The 14991-nt window shown below is 39.9% G+C and overlaps 2 protein-coding genes across 3 annotated transcripts; one reads left to right on the top strand and one right to left on the bottom strand.

The window, feature by feature from the left end:
* Positions 1–50: 50 nt before the first annotated feature.
* On the bottom strand, positions 51–2360 carry tprkb (Tp53rk binding protein). 2 transcript variants are annotated; one of them, XM_078281395.1, is made up of 5 exons: positions 2106–2360; positions 1802–1924; positions 914–1090; positions 586–701; positions 51–546 (listed from the first exon to the last, which is right to left on the bottom strand). In XM_078281395.1, the coding sequence occupies exons 1-4, from the start codon at positions 2244–2246 to the stop codon at positions 615–617; spliced, it is 528 nt and encodes a 175-aa protein (XP_078137521.1). In that variant the 5' UTR covers positions 2247–2360; the 3' UTR covers positions 51–546; positions 586–614. The 2 variants fall into 2 exon arrangements, with proteins under 2 accessions (XP_078137521.1, XP_078137520.1); XM_078281394.1 differs by having other exon boundaries at positions 51–701.
* Positions 2361–2450: 90 nt separating this feature from the next.
* alg10 (ALG10 alpha-1,2-mannosyltransferase) lies at positions 2451–6191 on the top strand. Its single transcript, XM_078281389.1, has 3 exons — positions 2451–2915; positions 3702–3899; positions 3986–6191. The coding sequence occupies exons 1-3, from the start codon at positions 2715–2717 to the stop codon at positions 5045–5047; spliced, it is 1461 nt and encodes a 486-aa protein (XP_078137515.1). The 5' UTR covers positions 2451–2714; the 3' UTR covers positions 5048–6191.
* The last annotated feature ends 8800 nt before the right edge of the window (positions 6192–14991 follow it).

Raw genomic sequence — 14991 nt, 5'->3', positions numbered from 1 at the left:
AATATTCTTGTGCTGACAGTGTTTGACTGATTCTTTCATGTCGTTGTGGATTATCCTCTCGAGATCCGGCTGATATTTGGCCCAGAGCATTTTAGATTCATTATTCACCAACTGCTGGGATGAGACCAGCTTTACATCACTGTCCCCTACTGTCAAAAAAGAGACAAATATAACTGTCACCAAAAAGGTTCCTGGTGTAATGACGCAGCATGAAAAATGTCTGTGGGAACTTGAAATGACACTAAAAAAAAAAGTGTTAAGACTTCCCCAACTGCCTCTCAAACTTCTAGTCTAACAACAATATAGAAAATGTAAGCACGAGAAAAGACAAGTACAGTCCATGAAAACGTATATGGAAAAACCAACATACATTTTCTTTTCAGCTGGGAAAAATGTGACCTTTTTTTGTAGTTAACGTTGATTTGAGTTTGCGTGGAGTGCACAAAAGACAATGTTTGCATGTTTTGGGACTTCACAATGTGGTGAAATAACAGCAACTGCAGGAAAGCCATTATTTATATCAATCCACATCTCATATGAAAAAAGGCAACCATTTTTTTTTTTAAATTTTTTTTTTTATACAAGTCCTGTTCCAGTCCTTTTTCCTGTCACAGCTACATGACGTCCTTGATGGCCATCCTGCATACAACTGCGTCAAGTAGAGTTCCACACTTCTCCTCCTGCGCTGTGACTTTATACAGCTGAAACAGGCAACAAAGGGGTAAGATTAAAAGAGATGCCACGGGAATCCATTTAGTAAGTACGGCCATAGGTGTCAGTTCACATTTTGGGATGAAAGCTGACAACTTATCACTTTCAATCTTTCTCCAAAAATGTCCTAGCAACACACACACACACACAGGACCTGATTACATGGAATGAATCACATAAGATTAAGGCGGAGATGGAGAACCTTTTTGATTTTTGTATGGTCTGTCAGCGAGGAAACCTCTTCCGCTGGAACCTGGCGTCCGCTCACCCTGGCTGTGATGTCTGACACAAGCTGCGACTCATCTTTGTTGTGAACCAAGACCACCAGCACAGAGTCATCGCCATCAGAGCTCCCAAACCTTTTGAACGCCTCGGAGATCTGTATTAGGGAAGGCATATAAATGATACGATTCATTTTTGTTAGGAGTTTATTCATGTGCATCGGGTGGCAGTAGCTCAGTCCGTAGGGAACCTGAGGGTCACTGGTTCAAGTCCCCGTACGGACCACAGTACGGCGTGTGGACTGGTAGCTGGAGAGATGCCAGTTCATCTCCTGGGCTCTGCCAAGGTGCTTTTGAGCAAGCCGCCGACCCCCCACTCACTCTGACATCTCTCCATTTGTGCCTGTATAGGACCTGAGCATGTGTGTGTATTTCAGGCCTGTGTGTAGTGTGTTCTAACAAAAATTGTAATTTCCCCACTGGGGATCAATAAAAAGTATACTTTTTTAATGTATTCATCAGATGCGTCTATGAACAGCAAGTATACTTGCAGCAAAAGAATAGGTGTTTGGTGTTTTTTGCCCCCAAAGTCGCCTTCCAGGCAGCGCGGCAATGGTTATGTTTAGGGTTAAGGTTAGCTGCCTGGAAGGCGACGTTGGAGGCAAAAAAACACCATCGAGCAAAAGAATACATTTCCATTCCATCTGTAAATATCTAACAGTGCATCTGCAATTAGCAATGTTGAGAGCAACAAATATCCCCGCATGTCTAACGTGATAAAGGTTTGATGCATTATAGGTTTTAAAGATGCATTTTTAGACCAAGAATTGGATATTGATGTAAAGAAAATAAAGTTTTGGTTTACTTACATTATTAGTAGGTGACAGGTTGAAGATTATTTCTGAGTATAAACTCCTTGTCTTCATTTTCCCAATTTTCTGTAAGTTAACAGCCTTGTTGACAGCTACCAGCACTTGGAAAGGATCCACCAGCTAAACGAAAAAAAGAAAGTCTGATGTTGAACGAGGCGCCACAGTTCCACTGGCACCTCTTTACTTCCCATTTTGTATAAAATATAGTTCTGTGCGGAAAGCAACGCTTTAGTTAGCTAATACATATACATAGGAACATGCCTAAATGTACATACACTAAAGCTGAATAAAAATGTCTCACCATCGTTGGGTTGATCAAGGCACCATTTAGTTTACCCTCCACCGCACACTGTCTCAGCTCTGCCGCATTTTTGACCTCCTTGAAAAGCATTTGAGTCACTCTGTGGTCGGGAAAAAGCTCTAGTTTGTGTGTTAAATGCATGCTGGAAAATTATTTCACGAACTATGAAGAAAATCACGATTTACCGCGTTTCCCGTGAACGTCTGTATCTTAGACTGAACGGTCTGTACACGAGGGGGAACCATAACACGGTGACACATATTGGGAGGAAAGTTCCTCTTCAGGAACAAATAACTGTTGCACAGACGCAAGAAAACGATATCCTAAAGCATTGTCATTTGTAATGTATCATACATAATTATGGAGATTATTACTACTATAGAAGTGTCATGCTTAACTATTTAGCACAACCAGGAACCAATACCTAAACCAGAGGTTCCGTACCGAGCATGCTTCCGAAGCGGACCGCCAGCTGTCAAACATCAAACCCTCCCGTGTATCGATACCGCACAACAGAGTTCAACCACGTTCCCTCGGAATTGAGATTGTGCAGTGGTTTTAATACGCGAGTTATGCGGTATACACAACGTTATTACAGCTAGCTTTGGAATGCATTCAGTTTTACATCGGATTTCGTCATCAAACATGGAGAAATTTGAAGGCTACATCTTCACTGCGCTTTGCAGCACCAACTTTTTGATATCCTGCCTGCTGTTCTCAAGAGTCACTCGGGAGCAAAGGGAGCCATACATGGACGAGATTTTTCATATTCCACAAGCTCAGAAATACTGCCATGGGAAATTCAACGAGGTAAAGTGGCTTCCTGAAAGTCGCGATAGCCATTAAAGAGGGAGCCTCTCGTTGTTTAGCGGATTAAGGTTAGCTAACAGCGGAGCTGCTGTCATTTCAAATGATGTGGCAGCTTGTAGAGCTTTTAATCTCCATGTCGTTCATATAGAATGGCATTAGTGGGGGTTTATGTGCCTAAATGTCGTGTAGTTTACATGCAGGCTAGCTTTAGCCAGCATCATTCATACAGACTGCTCTCTTGAATTTTGATCATCGGTTTTCTTAATCAAAATTCAATCCAATTTACCACAAAACATGTAACGTTAACGTTTTTTTTGTATTACTGATAACGTTATTTTTAAAGCATATAGTTTTTGTTTTATGGTATGGAAATATAAATGCAATAACTCACCTGAATCAGGGCTCCTCCAGCGTTTTCAGTAGGTCTGGTGGTCAAAATTGAAGCAGCAGAGGCCGAGATGTACTTACTACTAGTTTCTAGTATGGGTTACGCTAAAAAGAAAGAAGCTAGAGCCTACATTTTCCATGATGCATCTTGACGTGTCGCTCTATAGACTCTCCCTGTCCCTGACTCCAGTTTGTAACGCAGCCTGTGTGTTATCTCCAAATCCAGGCAGAGATAACTCTGATGATATCACTATGACATAATCAGGGTTCATTTCTTAAGACTTTGGAAAGATCCCCCAGAGTCACGGAATACAATATACATGTATTTTCACAAGCAGAGTGATAATAAACAAGTCAAATTGGTGGACTGCTCCTAACATGGTTTTGATCCTTCTGCAGTGGGACCCAATGATCACCACTCTCCCGGGCCTTTACCTTGTCTCTGTGGGAATCATCAAGCCCGTGGTGTGGCTCGCCGATCTGACCGGCCAGGTGGTGTGTTCCACGGCCATGCTGCGCTTCATCAACCTGCTGTTCAACTGCGGCAACCTTTACCTGCTCTATCTGCTCATCTGCAAACTGCACCTCAGGGAGAAGGTATACAAATGATTAAGATAATCATGCGTGAGTTATCCTTGTTTGTCATTTTCCTCTTTTCTGAAATCACCTTTCCTCTCTTCCAGACACGAACAACCTCACGCAGAGTCCTCTCAGCGCTGTCTCTATCCACCTTCCCTGTGCTCTACTTCTTCAACTTCCTCTACTACACCGATGCCGGATCTACTTTCTTCACCCTCTTCACCTACCTCATGACGCTCTACGGCTGCCACAAGGCCTCAGCGCTCCTCGGCGTCTGCTCCGTGCTCTTCCGCCAGACCAACATTGTCTGGGTGGCCTTCTGCGCAGGCACTTTGGTGGCCGCCAAAATGGACGAGGCCTGGAGGGTGGAGCATACGAAAAAGAGGGATGAGAAGTCTCCTCCATCCCAGGTCCCTCTGTCATTCAGCGGAGCTAAGAAAGTGTTTCTTTTCACGCTGGAGTTCCTCACCTCACCCAGTCATGTGAAGGCGGTGCTGCTCGTGGCCTGGCCGTACGCAGTGGTCGGCGCGGGCTTCCTGGGGTTCGTGGTGCTGAATGATGGGATAGTGGTCGGTGACAGGACGAGCCACGAAGCCTGCCTCAACTTCCCCCAACTCCTCTATTTCTTCTCCTTCACCCTCTTCTTCTCCCTCCCCGTCTCACTTTGTTACCACCGCGCTCTTCGCTTCCTCCATGCTCTGAAAAAGCAGCCTCTGTTCTTCCTCTTCGTCACGTGCGTCGCCTTGTTCCTGGTGTGGAAGTTCACCTTCGTCCACAAGTACCTCCTGGCAGATAACCGCCATTTCCCCTTCTACGTGTGGAAAAGGCTTTTCCAGAGGCACGAGCTGGTGCGCTTTCTCCTCGTCCCCGCGTACGTGTTTGCAGGGTGGAATTTTCTGGACTCCTTCAAGTCGCGCTCACTGTTCTGGAGTTTGGCGTTCTTGGCGTGCCTGCTGGCTGCAACGGTCCCCCAGAAGCTGCTCGAGTTCAGGTACTTCATCGTTCCTTATCTGATGTACCGCCTGCACATGCCTCTCCCCTCTCTTACCAGACTCATTGCGGAGTTTCTCCTGTACACGGTGGTCAATGCTGCCACACTTTACATCTTCATCAGTAAGAGCTTCCACTGGCCGGACAGCACGGCCACACAGAGGTTCATGTGGTGAACAAAAGAGACTGATGTCGTGAGTTCCCGGACTCAAAACAGGATGTCGGTATCAAAAGATCTTCCCAGGGAACCACACAGTACATGTAATATCTCAGAAATCAAAGAAAAGCTTCTGTTACATTTCAAAATGGCTCATATTTTCACCATTTTTGTACAGTGTAACCAAATGGTGTTTGGCATAGATTATAGGCTTACACTGAGAATCAATATTGCTAGTTTTAACGTGACAGGTGGCAGTGAAACTAAACTAAAAAACATTCCATTGTGAGATTTTTAGGGTTATGCTATGTTTTGTTTGCAGTGACAAAGGCCACCCACCCTGAAGCAGCATTGTATATTTACTGTGAATCAGTTCACAAAGACATGGAAATGACCAAGAATATTCCAAGACAATTCTTTATAAAAGTATTAAAAGGTTTTGGCTTTAAGAATACAGTGGTGGAATCAGTGTTGTAAAATCTGGTCTGAGTTATAATGGACTGTTTCGATGAGAATTCACTGTGTATATAAAAGTTGTTTCTACTTTGTAGTAACTGTTGATCCCTCTCCAGGGCAGAAAAATAATCATTTAACATTTTCGGCAGGTTTCTGGGAATTGACGTGGCTGGGTGGAGTTTTGCTATGGCTATAACGGTTTTGTACTTTAAATGTAAATACTGTATGCAGTTTTATGAATCGATCTTTGGTGAAATAAATGTTGACACGAGATGTAAATATGATTAAAGAGACCAAAAATGACAGCCATATTGTAAAGTTAGGAATTTTTATTGTATGGGATGTTTTTGTAATGATTGAGATTTTTGCTTTTTGCCAGTAAGAGAACACAGCTGGACACATTTGACCCACAGACAACTTTATAATTATAGAATTATTTTTACCCTAATTTTTACTTTGACCAAGCCATAAAGATCCACTGGAAGTGATTCAGACTTTAGAAGTGTTTGTGTTTAATTAAGTTTTTTTTTTTTTTTGTACTTTGTAGTTTAATTGTTTACTGTCTCCCCTTTCTGTTGGCTGTTTTCATTGTGCCTGATTTGTTTGTTTTTCTATGTAGATACATAAGATTTAATCTTGACGATCTGTCCGTTTAGTTGTATGCTGCTCCCCTGTTGCTTTGAATAAAATTCCTCCTGCAATATAAAGTCTTAAGTCATGTTTATTTATAGAGCACTTTTGGCAAATATATGTACCATGAACATCTTTACAAAATACAAAGACCAAAAAAATCAATACAAGAAGGAAAATAAAATGCTTTAAACATTTTTTTTTCCATAGAAATGTGCTAACTCAACAGATCAGCCACTAGGGGGAGCTATAAGACAAAGCTGGATATTCCTATAAACAGAACAAGCATGAAATGTGAAGTAAATCCATCAAACTGGTTATAAATTCAACACTGAACCCCTAAATGATGCTTTCACAGCTGAGTGACACAGGAAAAACTCAATGCCTGTGTAAGAACCAAACATTAAAAGCTAAATGGTTAGTGTCAAACTGGCCTCGAGGACTTTTTGTTTTCATACTGTTGAAATTATCGGCCACTTTCAACTCTCAACTAACAAATGCCAGTGCTTTCAAATGAAATGAAATTACAGCCAGACAAAAACGAAGAAGAAATCCAGGTTGCCAAATTTGATTAGCAGGATCTGACATTCTCGCTCTGTTGCACATTGTAATTTAGAATAGTCTTCTTCACTTTGTGAAGTGAAAGCCCAAAAGAAAACAAGAAGCACAATGATTGCTCTCTGTCTAACATGACTGAGATGCTAATTACACCGAGCAGCGTGGGGCCAGCTCACAGGAGAGCCTTTAATAAAGTCAAACTGAGATGATTATACAAATGTTGATTACACTATTCAGACACTCTGAGCTGGTGTGAAGGAGATACCGTATGTGCTGTGTTCAGATTGGGTTCAGGGTGAGAACTGCTTGGAATATATTGGAGTATTTTAATGTTTTTGTATTCTGGCTTTTGCTTAAAGTGACTATATGTAACTTTTTAATGTTTCTAAAGCTTTGTCATTTTTCATACAATGGTCTTAAATGACCTGTAACAGCAAACGAGACTAACAGTGAAAAGAACGCTATTTTTATATAGTTTTTAGTCTGCCCGGGTCTGATTTTTTCCCGTCATCGTGACTGGTAATGCTAACTCAGTAATATATATATATATATATATATATATATATATTATTATATTATATACAGTGGGCAATAAAGCACTGTAAAAAGAAAAGATCTTTATGACAGCAGGTGTGGTAAAAACACTACCACTTTTGTCCAAAAGCCACTAGAATCAACACAAACTGAAAGTTACATATGACCACTTTAACCTCCCTGATTCTCTTTTCCTTTTCATTGATTTTTACTTTGGGGATGATGAAAGTACAGATTAGTCTTTTCTCACCACTTTATCCTGGCATTTTGAAAATTACAGCCCAAGAGGGAAGCGCTGCCATCATCATTCATAGATTTTGTTTCTGGCATGATAACTTTGTCCTTGTATGATGCAGAATATCTGATTAATCACCGATTGCATTTTGAGGAAAACTGGTGAAATGATGCCCCCCCCCCCCTACTGTTAGCAAATGTAAACTGACTGGCATGAAGCATGGAAGTTCTTTGAAAACCAAAACTTTGATGAATGAGAAAACATTCTAGGACTAGACAATCTCATATTCAAGTCCAACTGGAAACACAAATAGTGTCAAGGTATTTTTTTTAAAATGTATTGTTAATTTTCTTTTAATAACTAAAGGAGTGTTTCCATTTTTTATTGATAGCAGCTTGCAGGCTAATGCTCCATTCATGTCATATCGGAGTACGAGTTTCCGACTTGTAATAATAATTCCACATAATTCCAACAGTGAAACTGACTTTTCTAAAAGCTCTGATAAATCTGAATTGCTTGCATTTTCTGTCTTGCAGATTATACTGAATTTGTTGTGTGCATATTTAATAGTTTTGCCAGTAATTAACTTGTCACTGATTTGGTCAGAATAGAATTCACACACACACACACACACACACACACACACACACACACACACACACACACACACACACACACACACACACACACACACACACACACACACACACACACACACACACACACACACACACACACACACACACACACACCCTGACTTCACTTGTGCAAGCTTCAGAGGCTCTGAGCAATTAATTAGAAGGGGAGCTTTGTTATCTGGAGCCAAAGGTGAGTACAGGACAACACAGAAAGATACTGAGATAGATTTTTTTTTTTTTTTTTTTTTTTTTAAATGTAATCAGAGTTTTTTTTAATCATTCCCTGAGGTTACATAAAAGTTGCAAAAGCAGAAAGTAATTGATGAGAAAAGATGGAGGAGGATGGCGTGAAAAACATGGATTCACAGGTATGATATGACAGCTCAGTGAGAATCTCATTACAAAATATGTGCATATTACTACTGCAGTGGCAGTTCAGGTTTATTTAATAAACTTTTCAAACTCATGAAGGGGAATAAACTGACATATGTGTCACTGTGGAAGTGTTTGTTTATGTTGTATAAAATACTCTAACATACTGCCCACATGTACACTGAGAATATGGGCAAATTGATACTGAAAGTCCCTAAGCAGTGTACTATCATGAGGCTGGTGCTATGATAGTACACTGCAAACAATACTAAAGAGAGTAATAAATGAATTTGGTGGGGACTATTTTGAAGTGCGGATTAAAGGTCACATAGTGTAAAAAGTGAGATTCTTTTTTATAATAAAGCAGGTTGAGGTGCGTTCAGTTGAGGTTGAGTAAAAATACTGTGAGTATCAAAACACTCTATCCACAGAGAAATGCACACAGCCTGTATTCTGAAACTGTGCCTTTAAACGAGCCGTCAGAACTTCTGTACAGTTGTGATGTCACAACTATACTATTTTTGATAGAAAGTGCTGCTAGAGTGCCGTTACAGTCATTCCCCGGCTGCAGTGATGGTATAAAGACGCCGAGATCACTGATGTTGAAGACCCGGAAACGATGACCAATTAGAGCAGACTGGGCTTTTTTGGGAGGGGGGGCTTAAAGAGACAGGTGCTAAAACGTAGAGCGTTTCAGACAGAGGATGAATACAGGAATATTCAGACAGTATGAGAAAAATAATGTGTTTTTTAACATTAAAAGGATGTAAACTCATCCAATAGCACTGCATACAGTATTTACATCCTCAGATTGTGTGCGCTGAAGTTCTGTGTAACAAATCTGAGTATTACTGAATCATCTCCTTGAATTTCTCTCTGTTTATTACAGTTGCTGGTCCCCTTCACTATCAGTGTCATTATTTCAAAGACAAGGCACATGCCATATCTGATCATTATTATCACGACTACAGTGGGTGGTTACAACAGAGACCTTTTCATTTTCCACTCTGCCTCCTCTGCTGGGAGCACGGGGGTCCTGTGAGTTAGAGCTCGGCATAAATGCCTCTCTTTTATAAGGACTCGTGATCATCTTAAGGCTTCTTTCTCTGGTGTATGTAGTCATTTGATTGTTGCACTGCAAAAAAGTTATTCTATACAAGCTCAATATTGTGTAGAGAAAGTTTCTCAGAACAAACATATTAATCTGCTAATGGGAGAAAGCAAATTACTTGATAAGATTTGAAAAGCATAAAAACATGGTAACTGTGACACTGTCTGAACCTGTATAAGTAACCGGAAATTCAAGCCCTGTCTACACATATATAGATATTTTTGAAAACTGATATTCCCCTTTACATTTGGCCTCTCGTCCACACGCAAACAGAGTTTAGGTCACAAAAAAAGCGATACAAAAAAATAAAAAAAACTTCTAAGGTGCAGATTTCTCAAAACTCTGGTTACTTTGTATCTGTGTGGACGTCTAAAACTGAGCGTTTGACAAACAATGACGTCTGTAACATCTCGATTCGCACATGCCCATTATTGCTTTGTGTAATGAGCATGCGCAAGAAACAACTAGAGACCATCTTGCAATGGGTCCCACCAGTCGCGAGGGGCATGAAGTGGGGGGGCACGTTTGTGACGCCATAGCGGTGGCCGCACACATAAAAACACCTGGCAAAGTACTCAAAAACGCCCCTGTGGTAGTCCCAACACAGAAGCAGTAACATTTTGACGCCACTTTACATAACTTTATGTAAATAACTTTACATCTGAAGCGTTTAAAGACTATTTGTCCATTGTTTATTTCTAAAGAAACACGACAATGTATAAAAGGCTCCATTACCTTGTATCTCATGTTATGGCTCCATAGGAGACGTTTTTGTAAAAATAGGCTAATGATTGTGTCATAACCACGCAACTTACTGTCACACAGTAGAGGAATTACCGTATAGTACGAAAATCCCAAATTCAGTATCTCCGAAAATTAGAATATTACCTAAGACCAATACAAAAAAGGATTTTTAGAAATGTTGGCCAACTGAAAAGTATGAACATGAAAAGTATGAGCATGTACAGCACTCAATACTTAGTTGGGGCTCCTTTTGCCTGAATTACTGCAGCAATGCGGTGTGGCATGGAGTCGATCAGTCTGTGGCACCGCTCAGGTGTTATGAGAGCCCAGGTTGCTCTGATAGTGGCCTTCAGCTCTTCTGCATTGTTGGGTCTGGCGTATCGCATCATCCTCTTCACAATACCCAATAGATTTTCTATAGGGTTAAGGTCAGGCGAGTTTGCTGGCCAATTAAGAACAGGGATACCATGGTCCTTAAACCAGGTACTGGTAGCTTTGGCACTGTGTGCAGGTGCCAAGTCCTGTTGGAAAATGAAATCTGCATCTCCATAAAGTTGGTCAGCAGCAGGAAGCATGAAGTGCTCTAAAACTTCCTGGTAGACGGCTGCGTTGACCCTGGACCTCAGAAAACACAGTGGACCAACACCAGCAGATGAATGGCACCCCAAACCATCACTGACTGTGGAAACTTTACACTGTACTTCAAGCAACGTGGATTCTGTGCCTCTCCTGTCTTCCTCCAGACTCTGGGACCTTGATTTCCAAAGGAAATGAAAACTTTACTTTCATCAGAGAACATAACTTTGAACCACTCAGCAGCAGTCCAGTCCTTTTTGTCTTTAGCCCAGGCGAGACGCTTCTGACGCTGTGTCTTGTTCAGGAGTGGCTTGACACAAGGAATGCGACAGCTGAAACCCATGTCTTGCATACGTCTGTGCGTGGTGGTTCTTGAAGCACTGACTCCAGCTGCAGTCCACTCTTTGTGAATCTCCCCCACATTTTTGAATGGGTTTTGTTTCACAATCCTCTCCAGGGTGCGGTTATCCCTATTGCTTGTACACTTTTTTCTACCACATCTTTTCCTTCCCGTCGCCTCTCTATTAATGTGCTTGGACACAGAGCTCTGTGAACAGCCAGCCTCTTTAGCAATGACCTTTTGTGTCTTGCCCTCCTTGTGCAAGGTGTCAATGGTCGTCTTTTGGACAGCTGTCAAGTCGCCAGTCAGTCTTCCCCATGATTGTGTAGCCTACAGAACTAGACTGAGAGACCATTTAAAGGCCTTCGCCTTTAGAATATTGAACCTCACAATATTCTAATTTTCTGAGATACTGAATATGGGGTTTTCATTTTTTGTCAGTTATAATCATCAAAATTAAAAGAAATAAACACAACACAAATATATCAGTCTGTGTGGAATGAATGTATACAGTATACAAGTTTCACTTTTTGAATGGAATTACTGAAATAAATCAACTTTTTCATTCTAATTATATGACCAGCACCTGTATGTATGTATATATATATATATAAATAAAAATATTACAAAAAATACATATATGAATAAATATAAATAAAAATATAAAGAAATACAAATATTTATATTTATTTATATTTTTTATTTGTATGTATATTATGTATATATTTGTATTTATATTAATCTTATGTATTTATATTATTATTATTATTTATATTTGTATTTATATTTATTTATATTGTTATTTATTTATATATTTTATTTATTTATTTTATATATATAAATAAAAATATATAAATAAATAAAAATATTAATAAAATATAAATAAAATATATATATATATATATATATATATATATATATATATATATATATATATAAATAAATAAAAATTTAAATAAATCTAACTCCTCCAACACTCTCTACCCTGTCACTGCTTTCTACACACATGGCTCCATATGTCAAAACACATACATCTATTCACATTCACATGTAGAGAAACTCACTTTCAGAAACCCTGAAGTGTGGCTGGAGAGAAATGAACCACACAAACAATGCAAAAGATATTCACCAGATTCCCCACTGACCTTCTCTTTCTCACACATTAATTTTACAAGACAGTGAGGTTCCTAGCACCCCATGCATCTGCCTACTGTCTCACTGCATAATGCATTGTTTGCCGAGGTTGAAACACATGGTCGCACACTTACACACAAAAACGCTTAGCTGTGATGCATAATATATCAAGCCAAGTTAGGGAGAACAAGTGGTCTCATATGTACTGCTAATTGAGACAAAGGCAAGGTTTCTGTGGGTGTGCAAGTGTGTGTGGCTACTGATAAACACAGCAAGTGCAATAAAAACCACTAGTCAACTGAGGGGCCAAGTTTCCATTTTGTCTCACTTAGCCCTGTTGGTGTTGGTGTTGGTGTTAGTGAACAATAAGGAAGAAGCACATTCAGTGTTGTAGCTCTTCATCTGTGTGTTTGATTTATTTCAAATGAGCAGAAATGAAATAGAGCCAAAGCATCGTTTCCTTCACATTACAGCACTCAGTCTCTCTTAGAGAGACCCTATAATCTTGAGATATAGTTTTATACTTGAACAGTTTTATGACTGATGAAACTGTGACTTTGAACACCCTGTTGTGCGCAATGCCTTTTTATTACCACGAGTTTACAGACACGTCTCTGCTGATTGGGTATCACCTGTGACACAGCCAGTAAAAGAGACACACCCACCAAACGAGAAAAAAAAAATACTCAAAGCCTGTTGCACGCCGTTTCACACCGTTCCGAAGAAACATGTCGTTCAATCAGGAAACCGTAGGAAAACGGTGCACACCGTTTTGACATTGAATGTGCCCCTGGTCCCATGGTGGTCCACAGGAAGGGGAGGGACTTCACCTCTCTATGGTGCTTCGAGCTAAACGCTAACGTCAACATGCTAACACGCTTACAGTGACAATGCTAACATGCTGATGTTTAGCAGGTACAATTTTTACCATGTTTACCATCTTAGTTCAGCTAGCATTGTTTAGCACTAAACGCAAAGTACAACTGAAGCTGCCATTTTTGCAGATATTTGATAAAAAACCAAGTCAAATTTTGTTACCATGCTAGTTTTTGCAAAAGAACATGATAGAAGAAGAAACAATACAGGTAGAAGAGAAGAAACAATACAGCACTGATCCAATACAAAGTAATACAAGGGCCTAAAATGACAGATACTGATATTTTTTATTATTAAAAGCGGCTAATATACTATCATAGAGGAAGCCATTTGTCATAATTAATAAAGTAAATTCATAATAGGCTGCTTCTGAATTCATTTTACCTAAATCATGGTTGCAGCTGTCGCCTACAACTATGCCCTGCTACGTCCTGCTATGCCCTGCAGTCCCTGCTACGCCATGAACTACTAAAACTGCTATTTCTAGTTCCGTTATCTTTATTGCCACTGTTCATCACACCCCCAACCGGCACCGTCAGACAACCGCCTACCAAGAGCCTGGGTCTGTCCCAGGTTTCTCCCTAAAAGGGAGTTTTTCCTCGCCACTGTCGCACTAAATGCTTGCTCTTGGGGAAATTACTGGAATTGTTGGGTCTTTGTAAATTATAGAGTGTGGTCTAGACCTACTCTATCTGTCAAGTGTCTTGAGATAACTCTTGTTGTTATGATTTGATACTATAAATAAAATTGAAAAGTGATTACATGTCAAAACATTGTTTTAATGGTAATTCACAAATATGGTTATGGTGTGAAATGTGTCTGTACTATGTGATACTTGTGCCCATGCACACACAATAGCAGCAGCAGAGAAGCAAATAGTGCAGCACTAAGAAGAGTGTTATAATGGAATAAGTCATAAAAATAAAACAATGAAGGAGAAAAACAAGTGCGACATCGCTCACACCTCTGCTTTTAACACATATCTCATTTATACATTGCATATGCTGTAAGAAATATATTACAGCACAACACAATCACAAATCATCTTTAAAAGTTACACAGACTCAGAATACATGAACCTGTACACACCATATTTTAGCACCTTTAAAAAATAAATAATTACAGCACATGTTCTATTTAAACAGGATCAGTGGGAGTTCAGTGGGTGTAGTGGCCTAAACATGTGTTTTGATTTATTAACAGCACACAGTAATTATGCAACCTACCCACATTTATATTTCTAGCATGCTTTCTGTAAAAGTTTCATAGCTTTGTTGTGGGAAAGGTGTGTGAGAGATTTTTTGTCCTGATGAGACCTTCAGGTATAGAAAATGCAACTCTGCACTCCGTATTTCACCAACCACCTGCATTTCTTTCTTTTAATTTCTGGGGAATATTCAAATGAGAGCCAACTTTAGCTCCCTCACCGTGGCACGTTGCTAAGCTACAGACTGTGTCAATAAGTGACAAGCGAACATAATTACAACCCTGGTTGACAGACACCGACCACACTGTTCATTAGACTAACTTGAACATTAAGATGTCAAGTCTTTTGAAAGGACAAAGCCTCACGCAACCTTTTGCATTGACTAATTACCACATAATCATTCAGTGAATAAGTATTTAAACAATTAAGGAGCAAATTATGTCTTGTTTCCTTACAGTATGGATGCTATTATCTAAGTGCTATGAGTATTCTGTATGTCATGTCGTTATGTTCTTGCATTTTGAGCATCATATTCTCCAGATGCAGCTTGCT

This window comes from Sander vitreus, chromosome 23 (genome assembly GCF_031162955.1).
Source record: "Sander vitreus isolate 19-12246 chromosome 23, sanVit1, whole genome shotgun sequence".
In the NCBI taxonomy this organism is placed as follows: domain Eukaryota; kingdom Metazoa; phylum Chordata; class Actinopteri; order Perciformes; family Percidae; genus Sander; species Sander vitreus.
Note: the sequence above shows the minus strand (reverse complement) of the source record. Positions and strands in the feature narration are given on the sequence as shown.

Excerpts from the sequence above, each read along its gene's own strand:
- alg10 (XM_078281389.1), top strand. The coding sequence starts at position 2,715 with ATGCATTCAGTTTTACATCGGATTTCGTCATCAAACATGGAGAAATTT. Across the intron at positions 2,916-3,701 it reads GCCATGGGAAATTCAACGAG|TGGGACCCAATGATCACCAC; the intron begins GTAAAGTGGCTT and ends ATCCTTCTGCAG. Across the intron at positions 3,900-3,985 it reads AACTGCACCTCAGGGAGAAG|ACACGAACAACCTCACGCAG; the intron begins GTATACAAATGA and ends CCTCTCTTCCAG.
- tprkb (XM_078281394.1), bottom strand. The coding sequence starts at position 2,246 with ATGCATTTAACACACAAACTAGAGCTTTTTCCCGACCACAGAGTGACT. Across the intron at positions 1,925-2,105 it reads CCTTGATCAACCCAACGATG|CTGGTGGATCCTTTCCAAGT; the intron begins GTGAGACATTTT and ends TTTTTCGTTTAG. Across the intron at positions 702-913 it reads ACCATACAAAAATCAAAAAG|CTGTATAAAGTCACAGCGCA; the intron begins GTTCTCCATCTC and ends TGCCTGTTTCAG.